Genomic DNA, 22,886 nt, shown 5'->3' on the forward strand with positions numbered 1-22,886 from the left:
GGGCCGAGGCCGGGCCTGCCGGGCGGGGACCCGGCGAGGACCCCGGCGGGCGCGGGGCGTGGGGCCGAGGGCGACAGCGCGCCCCTCCCGGCGGCGCGGCCCGGGGAGGAGGGCGGGGGCGGGCGGCGGGCGGGGGAGTCGCGGAGGCTCGGAGCGCGCGGCGGGCGGGCGGGCGGGCGAGGGAGGGGGCCGCGGGGAGCCCCCCGCCCCCCGAAGGAGGAGTCTGGCTCCCACTTGCTGCCTCGGACGCGCGGCGAGGCGGCCGCCGGAGCAGCCCCCGCCCCGCTCGCCTCCCCCCCGGAGCCGGGCCCCTGCCTCCCTCCGTGCGCGCTGCTCGCGGCCGCGGCCGCCGAAGAGGAGCCCGGGGCCAGGTAGGGCCGGGCGCGCGGGGCGCGGGGGCGCGCGGGACCCTCTCGGGGCGCGGGGTGATGCCCGCGGCCGGGGGCGGCGCAGGGGCGCCCGCAAAGTTAGTTTGTCCGCCTTTGGCTGCGCCGGTGCCCTGCCCGCCGAGCGGGTGCCGCCAGGGGGGCGCGCGGCCGGGCGCTGGACTCTGCCTGGGGCCGAGGGGTCAGCTAAACTTTCCCCGGCTCGCCAGTCGCTGCCGCTGCCGCTGCCGGCTGAGTCGCTGGCGGCAGGAGGGACTGCGGGTGCAGGTGGTGGGGCTGGTGGTAACAATGGCAGCCCCTGGCCTTGGAGGGCCTACTGTGCGCAGCGAGGCCCCGCGGGTCCTTGGGGGCAGGGGAGGGGCCACTGAGCCTGGTCTGGTGGTCACTTTCGCTAGCTGTTGCCGGACACTCCCTCCCTTCCTCTCTCCACCCGTCTGTCTGTCTGTCTATTCATCCATCCATCCCTCCGTCCACCTATCCAGCCACTCATTCCACACGGATTTACTGCTGTCTGCTGTGTGCCTGGCCCAGGGGACCAGCGGCGAACCAGCAGGTCCCAGCCTCACAGGCAGTAGCTCACCGGCTGCCCTGCGAGAGCAGTTCTGTTTATTCTGGGACTTGTTACAGGGAGGGAATTCATGCACAGCCTCCCTCTCCCTGCTGGAGGCCGAGCTGAGGTGGCCAGGCCACGCTGGCTCGGGGTCCTACCCCCCTCCTCGGTCCCCTCCCCTCCCCTCCCCTCCCACTCTGCTGGGTGGCCTGAGAGGGGACCCCGAGGCCCCCGCCTGGAACTGGACCCCCGCCTGCCCAGCTGACCTCTCGGGGTGTCTCCCTCAGTGATGTCCCCCTCAGTGCTGGTCAGACCCTCTCTGGTGCCCCTCCGGGAGCGTGGCTGCCTCCTCCTCCATTTCTAAGGCGTCTATTGAACGGCCCAGAGGAGAGCTTGCTAAGTGGCGAACAATTATGAAATTAAACTGGGAACAAAAGTGGGCCGGCTGGTGGATGGCCGAGCCGGCTCGGCAAGATGGCATGGTGATGGGAGACGCGTTCACAGGGCTCAGCCACGCCGGGGGCTCAGGCAGACACGGCCACTGCCAGCACCCCGATTGCTCTTTGCACACACAAAAAGAAAATGACAGCAACTTTCTGACCGAAGCACTTGCCACATGGCTAAAATGCGTTGGGGGATGTCCGAGAGGCTGTCGTCTGACGGCCACCTCCAGGTCGGAAGCCAGGCCTTGGTCCACGGAGCCCACCCGCTAGGAGGCCATCCGGGCAGGGTGGTGGTTTGGCTGGGCCGAGGCAGGCTCTGGCGGCGGAGCCAGCCGCTGGTGATCAGAGAGGCATTCTGGGGCCCTGCCGCAGTTGAGGGGACCCGGAGCGAGCCCCCAGAATAAGCTGCTCCATGACACCCGGCTCCCTGCAGCCGGCTCTCCGAGAGCAGCCCCACAGCACCTGTAAAAGCTCTTCTCAGGATGCGTTTCTGTGACATGGTGCACTGGCCTGAGCGCTCACTGGCGGAGGACATCGCTGGCTGATGGCGAGTCAGAGGCGACAAGGCCGTCACAGAGGGTTCACTGTGTTTGACGTCTTGGGGTGGGGCTGCTTTCCTGCTTATGCCTCGGCCCCAGGAATTTCGGGAGACCCGGATCGGACCAGACCCCTGTCAGGTCAGTGGGGCAGGTTCTGAGACGCCGGGCCTCACGCGCCCCGGCCAGTGCCCGTGGGCTGGGACTGTGGACAGACAGACCAGATCTAAGTTTAGGTAAAAGACAGGGTTTGGGGGGGCCTTTCCACACCAGCCCCCATGTCAGGAATGCCTAGACGACATAGAGAATAACAATCCAAGAAGAGCCGGCTTGTAAAATAGGTCCCAGTCCACCCGTGAAACTATTCAATCTTCATCCGACGAAAGTACCTGAAGTTCACGGCATTTCCCTTGGCCTGGCTGCGTTCCCCGGCAGGCGGTAGGGGACACTCACTCGGGACACCCCTCTGCCCCCATCGGAGGAGCGCAGGCCGTGGCGGGGTTGCACGGAAGGGTAGCACTCAGGAGAAAAAGCAGCCTTCGGGGTGTGGGTTCCGGACTCCGAGAAAAAAGGAAATGCTCCCCGAAGTGCAGGCGTCTTTTAATCTATGAAATGATTTCACGTTTGCAGCCTCAGGCCTGCCCACAGCTGGTGACTCGCAGGGGCCGGGGCCCTTAGCCGGCCAGGCAAAGGCTTTTCACAAGTCAGCATCATGCCCAGAAAAACATGCAATTAGCGGAGGTTAGTCCGTGCCTCTCAAGTTGTGGCGAGCTGCAGCGAAGGGTGGGATTTCTGCCTTATCCCCGAATTGTCTGTCAACATCTTTAATGTGACAACGTGACAGGTCTCTCCCACCGTCCCTCCCTCCCTGGCAGCAGAAAAAGGGTCCTTTCAAGCCCCCCCCTTCCATTCTTCTCCCCGAGATCTCTGTTCGGCAGTTGGTACCTTTGTCTGCCTGCACCTCAGAGTGAGGGACCCCAGGGAAGGGGCGCCTCAGGCGCGGGGGCCGGGGGCTAGGTTCTGGGCCTGCTCTCTGCCCGCAGGTCCCCGCTCTGGCATCTCGGAGGAGGGGCAGCTGCTGGCGGGGTCTTCCTTCTGGCCGAGGCCCTTGCCCCCAGGATCAGACGAGAGAACGCCTGGGAGGGGGCAGGGTGAAGGGGGAGCTTCACGCAGCAGCCACCTTCCCATGTTTGGATGACGCTGGCTGACCCTGAGTGCCGTGCTCTGCAGCCATGGTTCCGGGGGCCGAGGAGGGTGGATGTCCCCTCCAAGGAGGCGTCCCCCCAGCTGGCGTTCTCCCCAGACTGCCACCGAGATGTTTGACTTGGGGCTGAAGAAGGGGGGAAAAAAAAGGAAAGAAAAGGAAGAAGCAAAAGTAACCCCAAGGGAAAGAGGAAGAGAGGCCCCTTGGGCGGGGGGGGTGGGGTGGGGTGGGGTGGGGGGTTGGAGCGAAGGTATAATTAGTTTCTCCGTTACCTTGATTCATGGTGGCTCTCCCCGGTGACCTGGCCGTTCTGCTGCCAAAACAGTTTACCTTATTTTGACTTTTCCCCCCCAAAGGAGACAAGACTTAGTTATGCTTTATTCCATTTAAAGCATCTCTAGCCAATCTCATGAAGGAAGAAAAAAATCTTCAATTGAGATTCTGTGTTTAAATTTGAACTCAGACAGTGACTGGCAAGCTCTTTGGTGTCCTCACGCCTCCCTGGGAACAGCTCTTTGGGGCTTTCTTGGACGCGGTCGCGGTCGTGGTCGTGGTCGTGGTCAGCTTGATGGCAGAGCCTGGTCATCCGTCACATGTGGGAGCAGCTCCCGGGGAGGGGGTCTCCCCTCTGGCGATGGCGCGGAGTTCAGAGCCGAGGACGGAGGCGGCCCATCTCCCACCCCAGCCCGCACCTGGAAGGCCTGTCTGCCGTTGTCTCCACCTCTCCATCCGCTCTCCGGGGAGCAGGGAGGCTCAGCCTGGATGCGCATGAAAAGACTTTGGGTGGCGTCGCCCGTGCTAATTTCATCCCTTTAAGAAGAAAATGATGCCTGCTTTCAATTTCCAACACACCCATCCGTTCTCCTTCATTTCATTCTTTTGCATTTTCCCACAGTACCGAGGCCTGCGAAGCTGCAGAATACATCGCACTGGCTACCTGAGCAGCGGGAGCCCTGCCTTCCCCCTTCACGACGAAATGCACGGCAGCGTTGGGGGCCCGGGCAGCCGGTCCCTGCTCCACCCGCGGCTCCCTGCCCAAAGCCGGTGGCTGGGGGGATGGAAAATGGAGTTTTGCTTTTATAACTTTGTCACTCAGACGCATTCGTTAATTGATCATACTTTGGAGGTTTAATCTTTAATTGCAAATTCCCACACGACCACAAAAAACACACTTAAATTGATCATAAAAATGGCAGAACCCCAGCCTGAGACTTCAGTGTAGAATTACCGTAGCGCCGATTTGATTATGCTTCGGTGACATCTGTTTAATAGATTTCCGTGGGAACTGTAAATCCACGTTCACTTGCTTTGCAAATGGTATTTGAATGCTGAGCAGCCAAGACTCCCTTGCTCCCCCCCCCCGCCACCATGTGTGCCCCAGGCCCCCATTCACGGCGGGGCGCTTGACGTGTTTGGGGAGCGGGGAGGCGGAGGCCGACTCTTACACAGGCACCTCATGTCCTTTTGTGTGTGGGCCCGTCTGAAGCGGATCCCAGCAGCTTCCCGATCGGACTCCACAGATACGCGAGTCTCCAAGTGCTTTATTTCAAAAACTAGGACATAGCACTTTGCAGAAGAAAAATCAGTCCATCCACTATTATTTATGTGATTGCTGATCTGCTGGGTGGCTAGAGAAGGCACCCAGAATTATAATAATTTATGGAGCGGAGCACCGCTTTACAAACATATGTCTCAGCCCCGGCTCTCGGGTTTCTTCGCGTCTCCGGCCTCGCTCGGGGCTGTGGGCCCGGAGCGCATCCGGAATGTGAAGGCCGGCCGGCCGGGAGAAGGGACCACGGTCATGTGTCGGACGGCAGGCATAAGTGAGCAGCTATTCGTGGCAGACAGGACAGGATCCAGTAAGTAGCGCTCTCCATCATTCTGAGATAAACGCGCATAATTGGAAAATGAAGCAGCAGCAACTGGGAGGGGGGGGGGCGCGAGGAATTAGAAAGTGTAATTTAAAATCATGTAGTCATCATTCAAAAGGGGCCCAACTAAAAGGTTTTTAAGTGGTAAGTGCTTTAAAGCCACTCATGGTGGATCCTTTCTCAAGGAATATTGTCCAATTTTCTCAGTATTTCTGGATCCCTTCATCGCCGAGCTCATGGGCTCCTTGGACTTGGCCGCCAAGCCCGGCTGCCGGCGGGTTTTCCCCGCGGACACCCCCAGTCCCCGCGGGCGGGCGAGGCTTGGGGACATGCAGGGCTTGGCTCTGACCCCCCCACCCCCCCACTGGACTGTTCTCTTTCTCTTTCCTTTGCATCCCTCTGTTTATGTTTTGATCCTTTATGACATTTTCAACTACCACCTAATCGATTGCATATTTCCAGGCATCGGCAAAACAAGAAAAAAACAAACCCCAAAACATTCTAAAGGTGATGTTTGTGCTTGTGAGGAAACACGGCCTCTGAAAGAACCATTGCCAACCCGTCCACGCCGTGGTAGTTGTCTGTTCAGTGGGGTTTCCCCTGCCTTTTGCTAACGGGGGATTACTTAGGAGATGTTCGCGTGGCTTTTCTGTGGCATCTCGCCACGTGGCAGCCAAGTTACCAACAGAAGCCTCGGTGGGCAGTGCCTCCCGCGGAGCTGGCTGGCTGGGCAGCCCGGGGGTGAGGGGCCGGAGGCCTGCCTGCAGGCGGGGCTGGCCTGGCGGGCGCAGGCCTGGGGCTGCTGGCTGCCCCCTCAGGTGAGGGGTGTGGAGGAGCAGGGATGGGGGAGTCTGGGAGAAAGCTTTCGCTTGGAGAAGGCTGTTGTTGGGCAGGCCATTCTGTGGGGCTTCTGTTTAAAAGACAGTCGTCCCCCTGCAGTCATAGGTTGTCACCCGGGTGTCAGACTCAGGACAACACAGCATTGCGCTGGCCTCGCAGCTGTGGCTGGAAGGTGCTCAGGACAGGAAGGGAGATGGTGCCTTTTGGAGGGGTGGCCCCGCGGCCTCGCGTTGGCTTTGAATATAGTGACTTTGAATATTATGACTTTTTCGACGATTGAAATGGGGACACGTTTGAGAGCCAGCGAGGATGCTGGGAACAATGACCGGAGGGGATCACAGGCGTGGGTGCCCACACGGGCTTCGGGGAGGCAGTGCAGGTAGGAGTGGATGCCTCATGGCAAAGGGACTCTATCTTTGCTCTGCAGATCAGCAGCCCCGGCCGTGCAGACCCTCAGATTCCGTTCATATACTTGGGCTGTTCGGGGCTGCTGGGATGACCCAGCATCTTTCTTGGCAAATCCCCGCCCCCTCCAGCCCCCATCCCCGGTGTTACGACGATCCAATGAGCCAAGGCCCTTCTCAGCCTCCCCTCTCTGGGCCTTTGGTCCATGCTGGCTGGCCGCAGAGTTTGGTGGGGGCCTCCTCGGGGCCCCAGAGGTCCCCTTCCCTCCCCCTGCTCTTACCAGGGCTCTAAGCTGCTGTTGATGGGTCTGGCTGCTCCGGCTGCGCCTGTGCCCCGGGAGGGTCAGTTTCACATCTGAGTGAGTTGGGTCCCCACACAGGCCTGCCCTGGACCAGGGGCCGGGGTGTCTGAGAGCTGGTGCCCTGTGGTGCCAGGTGAGGGTGCTGAGAGCTTGCCTAGAAAACATGGGCTGGTGGTCCTAGATGTGTCAACCACCCGCCCAGGGAAGTAAAGTCACTTCCGGGCAGGGGAGGAGGGGCCCCCGAGTCTCTGGAAATCTCTGCTCAGTTCTCAGAAGCTGCCTGCAGAGCTCCTGGGTTTCAGTGGGACTTTCTAGCCACAGCGGAAGGGAGGTTTAGTGAGCACCTACTGTGTGCCGGGCCCTCCGCCAGCTGCTTCTTTAGGTACCATGTCCTGTGACCCTCCCAGTCAGTGGCTCTGGGAGGGCGGTTCCAGCATCCGCATGTTTACAGATGACAGACGGAGATCCGGTCACGGATGTTTTATCCTTCGGCCCCTCACTCAGCTCAGACACAGGAGGAGGCTCTGCATTGGGAGCTTTGGTGAGGGGAGCCCTGGGGATTGTGGGTAGAGGTGCCGGGCCCAGCCTGGGGAGGTCGGGGAGATGTCCACCAGGCCCGGAGCTGGGAGGCAGGTGTGTGTGTTGGTGCTCAGAGCCTGCCAGGCAGAGGGAACAGCATGTGCGAAGGCTCAGAGGCAGGACTCCGGGTGTGCAGGGGCCTGAGAGGTGGGAGGGAGGCTGGGCTGGACCAGGCCTCCTGAGCTGACCTAAGGAGCCGCAGCTTTCCCTGAGGGCAGCGGGATGCCCTTTGGTCAGAAGTACGCTTTAGGACTTTTTTCCCTTTTCTTAAAAATATATTTTTATTGATTCCAGAGATGAAGGGAGAGGGAGAAAGATAGAAACATCAATGATGAGAGAGAATCATTGATTGACCGCCCCCTGCACGCCCCCTACTGGGGACGGAGCCCGCAACCCAGGCATGTGCCCGGACCAGAATTGAACCTTGACCTCCTGGTTCATTGGTTGACACTCAGCCCCTGAGCCTCGCCGGCCCGGCCGGGCTGTTTTAGGGCTTTTGTTCTGGAGGCTGGTGTGGCGCCGGCCTTCGCGAGGCAGCAAGGGGAGGCCCGACCGGTGTGGGGCCTCGGAGAGCTCTTTCCTCGTGTGGGCTGTCCAGACAGTCGGCGCCTAATAGCGGCTTCGCTCGGTGCCTTGGTTCCTCTTCGAGGGCCCTGGCCTGCCCGGGCCCATGGCACCCGAGGACCAACCTGTGACAGGGCTTTGGAGGAGCGAGCCCTCAAGAGCGGAGGGAGTGTCCAGCCCTTCCCGGCGGGCTGTCCAGGCCTGTGTGGAGAGGACAGCGCAGGGATCACTGTACCCCCGGCCACCCAGGGAGTAGGCGGCGCACAGAGCGGTTAGGTGAGGTTAGGTGACTGGCCCCGCGTCCCCCAGCGGAGCAGCACCATCTGAAACCCAATCTGAGCCCTGCTTCTCCTGATCGTGACGGCTGGGCTCCCCTCTGTGCGGGGCACCGAGGCTGAGGGCTCAGCGAGGCTCCCCTGCCCCGGGCCCTCGCCGCGCCCTGCCCTCTGCCTCCGCTCGCTTCCCGGGTCTGCGCCTGCCTGGCTCCCTCTCGGCCTTCGCTTTTGCGGTGGCATCACCTCTTCAGACAGGCCTTTCCCCGTCACTGTCACCCCCTCACCCTCTTCCTCCGCTTCTGGGTACAGCTTCTCACCTGAAAATAGCTTTTGTATTTTCTCATGTGGTTACTTCGTTGCCCCTCCCTCCACCCCCCCTCTTGCGAGAGGACAGTGACTTCCTTGCTTTTTACTGCTCTTTCTGCCGCCAGGAACGGGGGCCACACGAGGGCATGTGCCCATCAGCTCACCCCACCCCCCTCTCCAGTTCCACTTCCCGCCCACCCCTGGCTCCGAGGAGGCACCGTGGTCCAGCCGGGGCCTGTGACTTGCTCAGGGTCGCTCTGCTGGACCGAGCAGGCTCCTCCTCCGCCCTGTCTTCCTGGACAGAGCAGGCACCTCCTCCGCCCTGTCTTCCTGGACCAGGTGGAGTGCCTCCGGAAAGCTGTTTGTGGGAATCGCTGCTCCCGCTCCGCCGTGGGCTGCGTTCTCGGCTCGGTGGCTGACGCTGCTGCAGCTCCATCAATATTAAATGGGCATTAAAAGAAGGCTCCGCGCTCCCCGTTCCCTGATTTCTCCGCGCAGGGCCGGTGGCGAACCCCCTTTATGTGACACGCAGCGTTTCACTGCGGAGCGCCTCCCGGGACGCGCGCGCTGCCTTTCCTGGCTGAGTCCCTGGTGCAGGGCCGTCTCCCCGCTGAGGACGATGCAGGGCAGGCGGGCGCCTGCTTCCGGGCCCGGGTGGGTGCGGGCCCCTGGGAGCCCCTCTCCTAAGGGCTGTGCCCACCTGGCCAGCCTCCTTGCAGATTCGTGGGGTGGGAAAGGGGAGAGGGCGATGGCTCTTCAACCTTTAGCTGAGCCCTCTTGGCACCCACCCTCTGCCAGGCTGTGCCAGCACCAGGGAGGGAGACTGGCAAGACACTCTGTCCGTCTATCCCTCCCTCCCTCCCCCCTCCCCCCTCCCTGCATATGAAGTCTCTGTGGGAGGCCCTGGGTGGTGGTGACGATGCAATCACGGTAACAGCTAACATTTATTGGGCACTTACTCTGTGCTGGGCTCTGTGATGAGCAGTTTACACGCGTCGCCTCATTTAATCTCCCCGACCCTGTGCGGTCGGTCCTAACAGTCTCTCCATGTCGTCGCCGAGGAAGCAGAGCCGCGGCTGGTTGAGGCGCTGGCTCAGGGTCGAGTCGGGGCGCCCTCAGAGGAGCCGTGGCGAGGACGCAGGGCAGGGGCATGGGGAGCAGGCCTTTGAGAAGGTTGGGTACCGGGGGCTCCTGGAGCTGCCGCCTGTGCTCATACCGGACACCCCTGAGCCGCAGATGCCCCGCTCCCAGGCTGCCCTGCTTCCAGCCTGCCTCCTGCACACACGTATCCAGTGGAACCGAGTGGTGATTATAATGTGACAGCAAATGGTAGCCGGGCAGGGGGACCCGCCAGGCACGGTGCCAGGATTCCCATTCACGGAGCCTGCACAGCTGCCCTGGAAGGTGAGGTTCTTATTTCCAAACCCATTCTCCAGAACAGGAAGCCGAGGAAGCTCAGAGAGGACAGGAAGTTGGCCTAAGGTCACACAGCAAATCAGCACGACGCTGGGGTTCAGATCCCCGCGCAGATCTGGGCCCTGGGAGCCCTGGACCTCGGCTTCTGCTGCCCGAGGCTTCTCCCCAGTTTCCAGACAGGGCGGCAGGGCCGGCTCCCACAGAGGTTTTGTGAGTCGGGGGCCAGGACACCCGACACCCGCACTCGGAGGCCTGCCCCGCCATGTCCACTGGGGGAGCCGATTCACTTAGACACAGTGTGTTGGAGGGAGAGGGGCTGGAGGAGAAGCAGATTTTTTTCTTGGAGGAAAGGGGACTGAGTTGTGACTCAGGATGTGCTCTGTGTGTGTGCGTGGGGGTTGGAAAGAGGATACAGCTATTGTCGCACCTTGTATGGGCATGATCGTCGAGATTTCCTTTTAAAATTAATAATCCATTTCTCCTTTGCACATAATTAAAATGTTCTCCAGTCCCTAATTTTTGTCATTTTCCTAATCTAATTTGTTTTCTGACTGTGTCGATTCTTTTTCCATGCGCAAAGCAGAGGGGATTTTTCTTTGTTTGACGTGACTGGGATGTGACCCACCAGGAGAGTTTAAATGACGCAGTTTTCCCCTTGGTTAAGTGCGGTGCGAACGGAATGATCGCAGGGCCTTCATGACCAAACACGGAGACAAAACAAAACAACGTTCAAGGCGTTTCTTATTTACACGGGTTCAAAAAATAATGATGGAACAGACGGCAGTGGATGGGGCGCTGGAGTGGATGGCCGCGGTGAGGAGGCCTGGCACCCTGGCCGGGGGCAGTGGATCTCACACGGCGGACGTGCATTCAGTCCGGTATCTACAAATGCAAACCCCACTTTCCAATGAAAGAAATCAAAAAAATATATGGACGGCGTCAGGAGCCGTGATTCTAAGTGGATTTCAGGGTTGACAATCCCCGAGATGCTTAAGGCGTCGGGGAGGGTTCTTGTGAAGGTAGATTCCCGCTCCCCTCCCTCCCCTCCGCGGCCACGGAGCCGGAGCCGGGGCCGGAGCCGGTGGATGGCTGTCTGCCTGGGAAACTCCCTCCGCTCACAGCTCTTTAGGCAAAATGGATGCGGAGGAGGAATGCGCGCCTGTGCGTCCACCTGCCGGGGCTTGCAGGGTGGGTGTGGGCCGTGGGGAGTGGGTGCGTTCGGGGGTCTGAGGGAGGGGCTGGGGCCGGAGGGGGAGCCTCCCTGCTCCCCAGGCTGGAAAAGTGAAACTCACTTTACCTGTTTGCGGAACACCAGCCACGATCCTGCCCGTCGCGGTCCCTCAGCCGGTGGGCTCGGGGATTTTGTCAAAGGCAAGAAAAAGCCTGAAGTATTTAAACATGTTGGGCCACGCACGCAGCCCCCTCCCCCCCCCGCCTTGCGGGTTTTTTCTCTTTTTTGTCCCCTCCCTCCTTTTCCTTTTCTTTTTACCAAAGTATATTCATCAAACTGCTGAGTTGGAAAGATCTGTAATGAGTTTTTGAGCGGTACGACTGTGTTTTTCCCCCCCTCTCCCCCGCCCTCTCCCTCTTTCTAAATCTTCATCTGACATTAAATAAAGCAAATCCCAAACAGATTAACTGTCGCAGGGTTCTGCTCCGTCTCCTCAGTCTGTTCCCAGGTCCGGCGCGGGACCCGGCGGCGGCGGCGGCAGCGGCGGCGGCGGCGGGAGATGCCCGGGCGGCCGGCCGAGGCCCATGTGGCGCGCTAGGTGGGACCCCGGCGTCCTGAAGGCCGAGGCCCTGGCCCTGCTGCCCTGCGGCCTGGGCATGGCGTTCTCCCAGGCCCACGTGATGGCCCCGCGCCGGCACCAGCACGGGCGGCTCATCGTCGAGGTGGACGAGTACAGCTCCAACCCCACGCAGGCCTTCACCTTCTACAACATCAACCAGGGCCGCTTCCAGCCTCCGCACGTGCAGATGTGAGTGGGCGGCTCGGGCGCGGGGCGGGGAGGGTGGGGGGGGAGGGTGGGGGCGTGGGGGGGCCCTGGCGGCCGGGTGGGCTCAGCCCTGGGCGCCTCCTGGCTGCGGGGCCCGACCTTCTCTGGCGTGTTGAGTGCCCCGGTGCGGGGGTGCCAGGATCTCCGCCGCTGGAGTCGGGAGGGAGGAGTGAAGTTGTGGAGTGATGGCCTGTGGGCTGGTTCTGGCCTGGAGGCCTGTTTCATTTGGACTGGAGAATGTTTTACAAATATTTAAAAAAAAAATGAGGTGATTGCGTATAAAAGTCCAGACTTCTGGCTTGGCTCTGCAAACCCCAAAGCCTGGCAACCCCGGGCCCACAGGTCCTCGTGGCAGCCTTGGAGGGGGGGCGGGGGGGCGGGGGGGCGGGGGGGGGGGATGAAGTCCAGCTTCCCCTTCTTGGCATTTGGGTTAAAGACCCCTCCCCCCGGCCCGGTCTAAGTCATACTCCTCATTGTCCAGATGGGGAGACCAAGGCCGAGGCGGGAAGGGACTTCCCAGAGGCACCAGGGCAGGGAGAGACCAAACCCTGGTCTTGGGCTGGCTGCCTCCCTCCTCCTCCCGCACGGCCCCCAGGCTTCCCTGGAGAAAGCAGGGATGTTTCCAGACGTCTGGAGACCCTGCGGGCGTCTGTGGGTGTAGGTGCCGGCACAGGGCGGTCAGAGCTGTGATGGGGCACGGTGCCCGAGCAGGCCCTCCTGTCCAGGCCCCACTCCCGCTGCGGCCACAAGCACCACCTCCTGGGGAGGGGGCGGGGCCTAGAGGCTGTCCCTTTGGGGAGACCTGAGAATCCAGCACGCGGGCCTCTTAGAGAAGAGGTGGGGGTTCCGAAGCCCGGCTTGGAGGTGGGGAGGGAGGGGTGCTGCCCCGTTACCGTGTGGCTCCCTCAGGGCCTGTCCTCCGTTGTGAAGGGTGGGCACTGAGGCGGTATTCCCAGGAGAAGGCGGGGGGCGGGGGGACTCTAGGCCGGAGGGGGGGTGGGGTGGGGTGTTTCTAGCACTGGCGCGCGCTCTGGAAAACGCCCGTTTCTCTGAGGGCTGGGGGCTGGCGTGGTCAGTCGCTGCCAGCTTTAGTTTTGGGTAGATTTCTACTTGGGAAACTGCCTCCAGCTTCCATTTCAGGGCCAGATTGGCAGGTCTGGGAAGGATGGGTGGCCCTGGGTCTCAGGCACACTGTTCCCTGGGAGCTAGAAGCCGGGCAAAGAGGGTGGCCTTCCTGGACCCGCCTTTCCTAGGGTCCCTGGGTGCCCGCAGACTCGTGCCTCCGTGGGAAGGGGCTGGATCGCTGGGCCCTCAGGCAGGGAGCTGGGGTATGCGTGTGCTTGTGGCCGTGTGCATGCCCATAGGGGGTCCCCCGGCACTGCCCATAATGCCCGATGCCATGCAGTACCAGGCAGAGCTGTCATTTATAGCACCTTTGCCTGGGCCTGCGGGCACCAGGCAGCCTCCGGTCCCAGCTCAGAGCGAGGGAAACAGGAAGTCTTGGAGGGGAGGCCCAGGGGCTGGGGCAGGACCCTGTGGGGAGGGTGGCTTCTAGGTTGAGACGCAGAGGAGGATGCAAGGGGGGCAGCGAGCTGGCGAGGCCGGAGCGAGGGGCACCTGGGAAGTGCAGAAATGCCCCGCTGGGTGGAGGGTGCCCGCAGGCCCGGCTGTGTCCTGAGCAAGGACGCGAGTGATTTCTCCCATTTAACCCATGAGCAGCTGCGGTTGTTCGTTCGCTCGCCCATTCATTCATTCATTCATTCGGGATGTGCGGGAGCAGCTGCTCAGCACGCTGGCTAGAGACGCGCTCTGAGCTGGCCCGCCGGGTTGGAGTCCTGGCTCTGCCACTTACTTCCAAACCCCTGCCCGTGCTGAGCTGACCCCTGAACGGGTGGCAGACGGCACACACGCCATAAGGGGTGCAAGGGCATAAGGTACTGGCAGCGGGAAGTGCTGCGGAGAGATGCTTATGGCTTCCTAGTGGTCACTCGCCGAGTGGTCGGAGCAGATTCACTGGGGCCTGCCCCACCCCCATCCCTCCTGACCGCACTGTGCTGCCACCTCCGTGGCCAGGCTCCGGGCTTCCATGGGCAGTGGGTTCAGAGGTGGCTGGGGTTTGGGCACTGAGCCTGGTTCTGGACTCCTCTTCCAGTGCTCCCTCGCTGCCCGCTCGGGCCAGCCAGGTTCTGAAACACAACTTTGCACAAAGCTAGATGAGGCCGGGGCCATGCAAGGACGTGAGGGTTGCTCCCTCCTACCCCCTCTCCCCCTCAGATCCCAGCCCCGAGCGCCAGGGGAGTGTGCGGGCTGCCGGAGGGCTGTGCGGGTTTCCATGGTGAGTCTCCACAGAGGGAGACGCGGGAGATGGATGCCACGCCCCCACACGTGATGTATCACCGCCCTGGGCTTTGTCTGCGGGCCCAGGGAGTGAGGGGCCTTATTTAATAAATCCACAATTTATATTTAATAACAACAGTGACAGCCAAACGCGGCCTCCGATTGAGCCGTGTGATTTATGCCGTTGCCCCCAGAGGCCCTGGTCGTAACGAGGCTGCCTTAGCCTGAGTCATGAATCTCTGGATCCAGGCCTCTGGGTTTCAGCCCCTGAGAACGCAGACCCTCACTCCGGGGGCCGAGAAACCCTGCGGTGGCCTGGGAGAGCCCCTGCAGGCCCCAGCCCTTCCGTGCCGGGCGGGCAGGCGGGCGTGGGCCTGGTGGCCGGGGAGAAGGCAGGGGTGGTGCTGGAGGGACAGGGTTATCCTGGGGGCCGCCTTACAGGTACCCTGGGGCTGGCGCCCAACACGGCACCCCCGGTTGGTGGAGCCCTCCGAGCACGCACGTGGTTCTCTGCGGGGTCCTTGATGAGCGTAGCGGGCCGGGGGAGCCCCTTAGCATCCCGGCCCTCCCAGCTGAGCCAGAACAAAACCATTTTTGTTTTTGTTGTCACAGGAAGGCGTTGAGGTTAGATCCAGCTTCCTGTGGTGAAGACGCAGGCTCAAACCTACCCTTTCACTTACTCGCTGTGGCCTGGGACATGGGACTCGCTTCCCGGCCTCGGCCACTTAGGGCCGCCGGGACTCAGGTGTTCACGGCGGTTTTGCCATTACGAGTGTCGGAAGCCCAACTCAGACGGTCCTAAGGACAAAAGGGAGCTTGCCGGCCATAGCTAGGACCCGGCTTCAGGCACAGCTGGGCCCAGGCAGCAGATGAGGCCGTCAGGCCCTCCCCGCCCTCTCCTCTGCTCTGCTTGCTCTCGCTCTCTCTCTCCTGTTCTCCACACCTGGACTGTTCTTGTTCTTGTCCTTGCTTCCAAACACAAGCTAGGCTTCTGGGAGCTCCGTGCAGGGGTCTCCATGGGTGTCCCCGCCACGGGTATATACCCTGAGCCTAGCAGGTGCCTGTCCTTTAAAAGACACAAATAAGCATTTGTCCAGGCCTGGCTGGTTGGCTCAGGGGTTAGAGCGTCGGCCTGCACACCTGAGGGTCTTGGGTTCGCTTTCTGGTCAAGGGCACATACCTGGGTTGCAGGTTCAATCCCCGTCCCCAGTCAGGGCACCTGTGGGAGGCAACCAATCAGTGTGTCTCTCTCACATCAATGTTTTTCTCTCTCCTCTTTCTCTCCCTCCCCCCTCACTTCCACTCTCTAAAAAAAAAAAAAAAAAATCAATGGAAAAAATATCTTCACTCCTCCGTTGAGGATTAAAAAAAGAAAGCATTTCTCCATAGATTGGCTGAATGAAATGAATGAGGACCTTGCAATAGGACTAGGCTGGCCTGGTGTGAGTTTGGGAACCAAAGACCAGCTTCAAAGTTTCAGCGCGGCCGGCTCCCACAGCTGGCGTCCTAGGCAGCCTTTCCCGGGCCTTCGTTTCCGCATCGGTACAAGGAGCGCACCTGCAGCACCTGCCCTGCCGGCCCCGTGCAGGTGCCCGTGAAGGCGGGAGAGCGCCCCGCCCGGTGGGAGTGAGCGCTCAGTTCCTGGGAACCCTCCGGACCATTCCCTGTTAGGAGGTTGAGCGTTTGTTATCCTCCAAATAGCCTGAGGACAGTGCCGGGAAGTGAAAGAGTCTTTATGTTTAATCTGGGGATGAGTAGGCTTGCACCCTCACTGAGCTCAGAAGCCTCGGGGTGGAGAGAAATGAGAATGGAGTTAATTAAAGAGCCTGTGAGTTTGGGAACCAAAAGCCAGCTTCAGAATTTCAGCGTGGCCGGCTCCCACAGCTGAGAACCGCGGCAAGGATCGGGGGGAGCTCACCGGAGGCCCTCGCGCTGTTGGGGGCTGGCTGATGCCTCGCCAGGGGCCCCCGGGAGCAGAGATTGTGGGGGTGGAGGTGGCATCTTGCTCCCTCTCTCTCCCTTCTTTGTCCCTGTTGTCTCTCTGACTTGGCCTGCTCTCCGCTCGGGGTGTGCGGGTGAATGAGTGAGTGAGTGGGCTTGATTGGCTCACTCACGGGCCTGTGCCAGGCCAGTAGCCCAGACGCGATTGGCTGCCCTTGGTTCAGTCAGCCGCGTGGGGCAGACCAGGTGTACAGGTGGGTTCAGGGCCAGGCACCTGCAGAGCCTCCTCATCAGGTGGGAGGGAGGGGAGGGGAAGGAGGGGCCCAGAGGACAGAGGAGTAGCGGGAATTACTGAGAGGGAGAGTTTAGCTTCCAGACCAGCTCAGGTACCTGCTCTTTCCCTGCTCCCCCCCCCCGCCCCACTGCTGCCCCATGAAAGCTGTGGCTTTATTGTCTGGCCACGTGTGGGGTCTCCTGGCTGGGGTTGGGCCTGGTGCATCCCTGTGGCCCCAGCGCTGAGCTCAGGGGCTGGCTCCCAGGAGTGGGCAGAAGGTGCCGTGCTGAATGAACAGGGAATGAGTGAGTGAATGAATGAATGAAGAGGGAAGAGGAGGAGCTCCCAGCACCCCCTGTTGGTTACCACTGGACTCGGGGAGTTTTCCTCTGCTCCGGGTTGGGCCCAGCGCCGACCTGCTGGGATTCTCACTGGGCCCGGCAGCGCCAGGAAAGGACCCGGCCGGCCCTCCCGCCCCGGCTCCGGGATGGGGCGCGCTGGGCTGGCTCGGCGCCTGGGGCTGCGCGGACTGAGCGTGCACACGCGCCCTGCACATTAGCATGCTGAACCCACGTCTCCCGTAAGGTGTTAATTAAATTTCTTTGAAGTATATTGTCTGAAAAAAAAGGATAATTAGAAAGATGTCTTTAAAAGTATTTATGTAACTGATACGGCCCTGCTTTCGGCGTGCCGCATAATTAGATTTAAACACAACGAACTCCTCGAGCGGCACCCTCATTTGGAGAGAGCTGCGTGGAAATGTCATTGCGTTGTTTTTAAGAGTTGGGAGCCTGGCAGAGTCATTCAGCTGAGAGGCGGGGGGTGTGGGGGGGCACTGAGTGGGGGAGGGGGTGGGTCTGCACTGCTCCCTGGGACCAGCCACCTGCTCCGTGTGCGTCCTCACTGCCACGGGCTCCGGGGACCGGGACCTACGTCCCTGCAGCGTTTTCATTTTCTGGGTGTCTTTGCTTCGTGAGGCCGCTCCATTTTACAGACAAGCCAGCCAGGGCCAGGTGTTTTTTTGTAAATATGTTTTTATCGATTTCAGAGAGGAAAGGAGAGAGAGAGATAGGAACATCAATGATGAGAGAGAATCATGGATCGGCTGCCTCCTGCACGCCCCACCCTGGGGATCGAGCCCGCAACCCGGGCAGGTGCCCTGACCGGGAATCGAACTGTGACCTCCGGGTTCATGGGGCAGGGCCGAGTGTTTTGCTTAAGGCCACACCTTAGTGGCAAGTGCCGAGCTGGGTTTGAAGCCTTTTCTTCTGGTTCCGGGGCTGCATTCTCCCCCCGCCCGCCCCCCCCCGCCCCCCCCACCAAAGCCTGTGCTCTCGGGGATCAGACGTTCTCAGTTCCGAAACACTGCCGCTCTCTCCGTGCCTCTGTTCCACGTGCTCCTGGGAGCCCCCCATTTCACGCGGCTCTCCTGGGGTGTGCGCTGCCCTGGGACCCGTTGGACCATGGACGTCAGTCCTTGTATTCTCGCTGGGGTCGATGGCACCCCCACAGAAGCCCGTGTTGTGGGGTGAGAAACCTTGCCCTCACGATTATAAAGCACAGATACACATTCGGTACCGTGACCCCGTGACCCCGTGACGTGTGTCTTCCTCCCGCAGGGTGGACCCCGTGCCTCACGATGCCCCCAAGCCGCCCGGCTACACCCGCTTCGTCTGCGTGTCCGACACCCACTCCAGGACAGACCCCATCCAGATGCCGTACGGCGACGTGCTCATCCACGCCGGCGACTTCACGGAGCTGGGCCTCCCGAGCGAGGTGAAGAAGTTCAACGAGTGGCTTGGTAGGTGCTGGGCAGGGGGTGGGCTTCTGCCAACGTCCGGGCTGGGGTGGCCCCTGTGCCCAGCTGTCCTCCTCCCGGCTCTGCCCACTGCCCCTGCCCGGCCTCTGTCTGCCTGTCCGCCCCCTCCCTCCCCCCCACTCACCCCAGGAAGCCTTCCCTGACTCCAGACCAGGCCCCGGACCTCGGCATCTCCTACCCCAGCCCTTGTCTTAGCTGTGACTTTCCATTTGTCTGCGGGCATTTTGGGCCCAGGTGTGTTCTTGCCCACATGTGTGTCCAGCCCCCCGTGCCCGGCACAGGTAGGTGCTAAGCAGATAATGGCTGAGTGAGTGAGTGAAGGAATGAGTGGCCGGACGGGCGAACGGATGGGTGACTGTGGGAATGCTGACGCCAGGCAGGTGCTCGGCTGGTGCGTAGTGGCTCAGCCACCAACCACCGTCAGGATGGCTCCCCCAGTGAGGGGACCCTCTGGGCCTCTGTGCCCACAGCCGGGACCTAGGGGACCAGGCCTGGGCGCCTCCCCAGGGCAGCTGTTGGCACAGGCAGCGAGCGCTGGCCTGCGGTGGGCCGTGATGTGCAAGCATGCCCCCAGGGCCTTCTCTTTGGCTTTTTACTTTCTTCCTAAATAAGAGACACACACTGGGGTGCCCCCTGGGAAAAGCTGTTTGCTCAGAATCGAGTTGTCGCTGCCACAGCCTGGGGGTGGGGGGACAGCTGGATTGCATTGGATGGCCCTGGACTGGCTGCCATCTCAGAGGCCTGGGTGCACCGCCCCCCATCCCGGCCCTCCCCCCCCCCCCCCCCCGCGCAGCCCACTCCCCTGCCAGACAGGCGCCTCCCCAGGGTGCCTGCTGCGCAGTTGGCTGGGAGCTGCGTGAGCAGAGGGACCGGGAGCAAGACGGTTGCTGCACACGCGGAGGCCTGGCTTTGCAGTCGAGACAAATGTTTACAAACAAGGCCTTCCCTCCGCTTGGCAGGCGCAGAGCCTTACATGTTGGTGCTCAAATGGGAAATGCTAACCGAGGGCCCCTTTCGGGCTGGACCCCGTGAGGCTGGGGCGGGACAGGGCTCCACAGGGCGGGCCTGCCCCGCTTCCCGCCTCGCCTGGTGCCGCCTCGGGGTCGGGGCCGCCCCCGGGAGGGCCCCTCTCTGAGCCCCGCTTCTTATCCTCAAAAGATGGGAGGCCTCCTGAGCTGACCAAGAGCCGAGTCCAAGGCCGATGCCAGGAGCCGCTGCGGGCCAGGCTCCTGCTGTGCGCCAGGTGCAGCGGGCAGCTCCTTACGCCGCTGCGCTGCCGGGTGAATCGTGGGAACGGCTGTTCGGGGCGGGTGCTCTGGGGATCTGAATTGGACGGAGGGCCGCCAGCCCCCTGCGCTGAGGTACTTGAGGGTGGGGACGGTTTCTGGTGCACCCGGCCCACGACGCGCCCCTTGGCGCGGGGGAATGAGTGAGTCGACGCTGGCGTGTGCGGTGGGGTGGGCGCCACGTTCTGCGGGAGACTGAACGCTTTCTCCTGGCAGGACAAGGCCTCTGGGGGAAGCTGACTTGGGGCTGGGCCTAGCCCCATGGTCGGCAAACTGCGGCTCCCGAGCCACATGCGACTCTTTGGCCCCTTGAGCATGGCTCTTCCTAAGCCTTAGGAGCACCCTAAATTAAGTTAATAACAATGTACCTACCTATATAGTTTAAGTTTAAAAAACTTGGCTCTCAAAAGAAATTTCAGTCGTTGTCCTGTTGATATTTGGCTCTGCTGACTAATGAGTTTGCCGACCACTGGCCTAGACCGAGGGGCTGGGAGTTGTGCAGAAAGGGTGACACCAGGCCAGGGGCCCGCTGAGGCCAACGTGCCGGTGGACGCTCCAGAGGAGGCGTGGTGTGTTAGCCAGAGTCAGGGCGGGGCCTGACTAGGGTCCTGGGGCCGGCACAGCGCGCTGGGCACGTGAGGACGAGCCCTCCACCTGCCCCTTAACGGAGGTCAGAAGTGTCTGCAGGAACTCGGGGGCCTGCTTCCTCGTGTGCCCTCGGCGTTGGGCTGATTTGTTTGCCTGAGCCATTGGGGCGGGAGGTTCCCTTCCCCGGCCTCACCCCTTTGCTGCCTCCGTGGTGATGGCAGATGTCGGAGCTGTCACTCGGTGGGGTGTGGCTGGGAGCTCACACCGGAGGCCCAGGAGCCTCTCTCTGTCCTGCGTGGAGCGGCGAGGGTTTGTGTGTGAGGGAGAGCTTTGCTGGGGGGCTGTCTAGGGGAGTCCGTCTGCAGGAGGCGGGGCAGCGTGAGGGTTAGGACCCCTGCCTGGGAGTCAAGCAGACTGCCCTCACCCCTGCTTTGGCCTCTCCTTTGCTGTGTGACCTTGGCGTAGTCACTCAGCCTCTCTGTGCCTCACTATAAACGGGGAGAATTGTTTACTGGCCCCATAGGGTTGCGGAGGCTTAAAGAATAACATTCTCGTGTAGCGCTAGGCACAAAGAGAAGCCTCAGAAAGTGGGGGCTGTTCCTGTGGAAAACCTGCCTCTCTCATATCCGAGCCCCCCCCCCCCCCCGGCAGCAAACACCCCTCAGCCAGCCTCAGTGTCAGCAGAGCCGTTTCATTCCAGCCACTCCGGTCGGCTCCACTGATCATTCCTAGAACAGGCCCCCACTCCGGGCCTGCTGGCCCCCTCTGGGACCACCCTTCCTCCTCCACCGGCAGGCAGTCCTACCACCCCTCAGCGTCACCTGCCCCCCCAGTGTCACCTGTCTCCTCAGTGTCACCTGCCCCCCCAGTGTCACCTGCCCCCCAGTGTCACCTGCCCCTTCAGTGTCACCTGTCCCCTCACTGTCACCTGCCCCTTCAGTGTCACCTGCCCCCTCAGTGTCACCTGTCCCCTCAGTGCCACCTGTCCCCTTCAGTGTCACCTGCCCCTTCAGTGTCACCTGCCTCAGAGCCCCCTCCTGATGGGCAGCATTGGTCCCTCCTCCCTCTGTACCCAGAGCTCCCTGTTCGGGCCTTGGTGGTGGCCCTCACCTCATGGCAGGGAATTATCTGTGTTCTTGTGTCCCCCTGCCCCCCAACCCTAGACCATTAGCGCCTGGAGGGTGGGGTCAGGCCCCATCTCCCGCGCCAGATGAGGCCCGGCCAGGGCAGGCCCTGGGCAGGACCTGTGGACAGGAGTGACGGGAGTGGATGCATCCCCGGCAGGTGGGGCGCGGCTGGGGCAGCAGCATTGGGGGGCTTTGAGGAGGCAGAGCCGTGAGCAGGCAAGTGTGAGCCACGGCTCTCGTAACATGGCACTTGGGGTCTGAGAAGACTCGGGCGGAGGCTGCGTTGGGTCCCCAGGACGAGGCTCGGAGCTGAGGCCAGCAGGTGAGCCAGACCGGCCCAGGGGGCAGGTCGTCCAGGTGGGTGTGAGGGCTCCCCTGGAGGCCAGGGTGCTGAGGGCAGGTGAGTGGCTGAGTGCCAACCACACCCACTTCCAGGCTGCGGGCTGCAGAGGTAGCAGCTGACCTGAGGCCCCCCAGCACCCACATCGTCCCCAAGGCAAGAACATCACCTGCTTCTGCCCGGGCTCTGGGGACAGCCATGCCCTCAAGGACTGTCAGTTCAGGAGCTGGGATTGGCAAGATGTCAGAAAGCTCCCTGTGACTGGCAGGTGCCGGACTCGCCTCCTCGTCCCCCTGCCCCCCACCTGCCCCCCCGGCCACGTGAAGCCTGCACCTCTGCACTCTCCCTCCCGTCCCCCAGCGCCCAGAGCCTCACCCCTGCCTTGGAGTGACCAGCCGCCCAGAGGCCATCGGTGGGCTTGTTCTCAGCCCTTCTCCCCCGGCCTCTCCGCTCCACCTCCGATGTGGGCTCTTCTCCCGCTTCCACACCATCTGCCCCTCTGGGCTTCCCCTTCTCCATCTCCTTTGGTGGCCTCTCCCAGGGCCAACCTTGAGCATCTCAACCACCTTCTTTCCAGGTGATAATCACTCAGACCTCTCCCCATCCCCAGCTCTTGCTTCCACCCAGACCTCCCTCTCTCTCTCCCAGCCTAGATCTTTCTTTGAGATTCTGCCGGTGCATTGTTTGGTCTTTGCAGAAGACACCTCCTCCAGGCTGTCCGCCAGGATTTCAGACTCCCTCTGTCCCAAACTGAACTCCTCAACCACAGACCCACCCCCATAGGCTATAGAGTGAGGTGCAGCCCTCCAGGGCGGTGTTTGAGACCCTCCCCACCAGGGCTGCTGTGCCCCCTCTCCTCCCCGCTGAGGCTGCTATCAGCTGCCATCTCTTATTATGCTGACCCCACTCTTATCTGCCCACTCACTTATATCACCTGCCAAGCTTCTGTGGGCACCCAAGCAGGCCAGCCTGCCAGGCCCGCCTTCCTCCTGCAGGATCCCGTGAGCTCCTCGGGGGCCAGGCAGGTCCCAGAGCCCAGCCCGGCCTGGCGCTGGCGCTGGCAGAGGGCACTCGGCAGGTGCGTGGACAAGAGCACGGAGAGGCCTCAGAGCCCAGGCTGAGACGGTTCATTAGGTGGCATCGCCCTCAGCAGACCCAGGAGGGGAGGACGGCGAGGCCCAGCAACGGAGTGCTTAGAAGTTATAATTAACTTTTTACTGGCGCCCTAGTATGAAGCGATATGTGAAGACAATATAAAAGGGTCCAAGGATTTAGTTAAATAGAGCTGGGTCTTTTGCAAGCAAACCCTTAATTAAAGCCAGGGAGGGAGGAGAGGAGGGGAAGGGAGGCGGAGAACCCTTCCAGGCACTGCCTTTGGTTGTGGTCTCATTCCCCTCCACGTTGAGGGCAGGGCTCGGGGCAGGGGGTCGGCTGCGGAACGGGCTGACCCCTGCGGTTCAGCTCCGCAGCGAGGAGCAGGCTCCGGTCGAGGCGGGCGCTG

At 61.7% G+C, this 22,886-nt stretch overlaps 1 protein-coding gene across 4 annotated transcripts in view; it reads left to right on the forward strand.

Annotated features, from left to right (window-relative positions):
• Positions 1 to 342: 342 nt before the first annotated feature.
• Positions 343 to 22,886, forward strand: part of MPPED1 (metallophosphoesterase domain containing 1) — a 59,699-nt gene continuing 37,155 nt past the window's right edge. For 2 of the 4 annotated variants that reach the window (XM_081082392.1, XM_081082393.1), the window contains exons 1-2: positions 11,313 to 11,655; positions 17,845 to 18,026. In XM_081082392.1, the coding sequence (XP_080938518.1) occupies positions 11,432 to 11,655; positions 17,845 to 18,026 (406 nt within the window). In that variant the 5' untranslated portion in view covers positions 11,313 to 11,431. Of the gene's footprint in view, positions 372 to 4,585; positions 4,979 to 11,312; positions 11,656 to 17,844; positions 18,027 to 22,886 lie in introns of those variants that run through there. The other 2 variants (XM_081082395.1, XM_081082394.1) reach the window with 2 other exon arrangements.

Source organism: Myotis nattereri (genome assembly GCF_964212035.1).
Source record: "Myotis nattereri genome assembly, chromosome: 2".
Classification (NCBI taxonomy): Eukaryota; Metazoa; Chordata; class Mammalia; order Chiroptera; family Vespertilionidae; genus Myotis; species Myotis nattereri.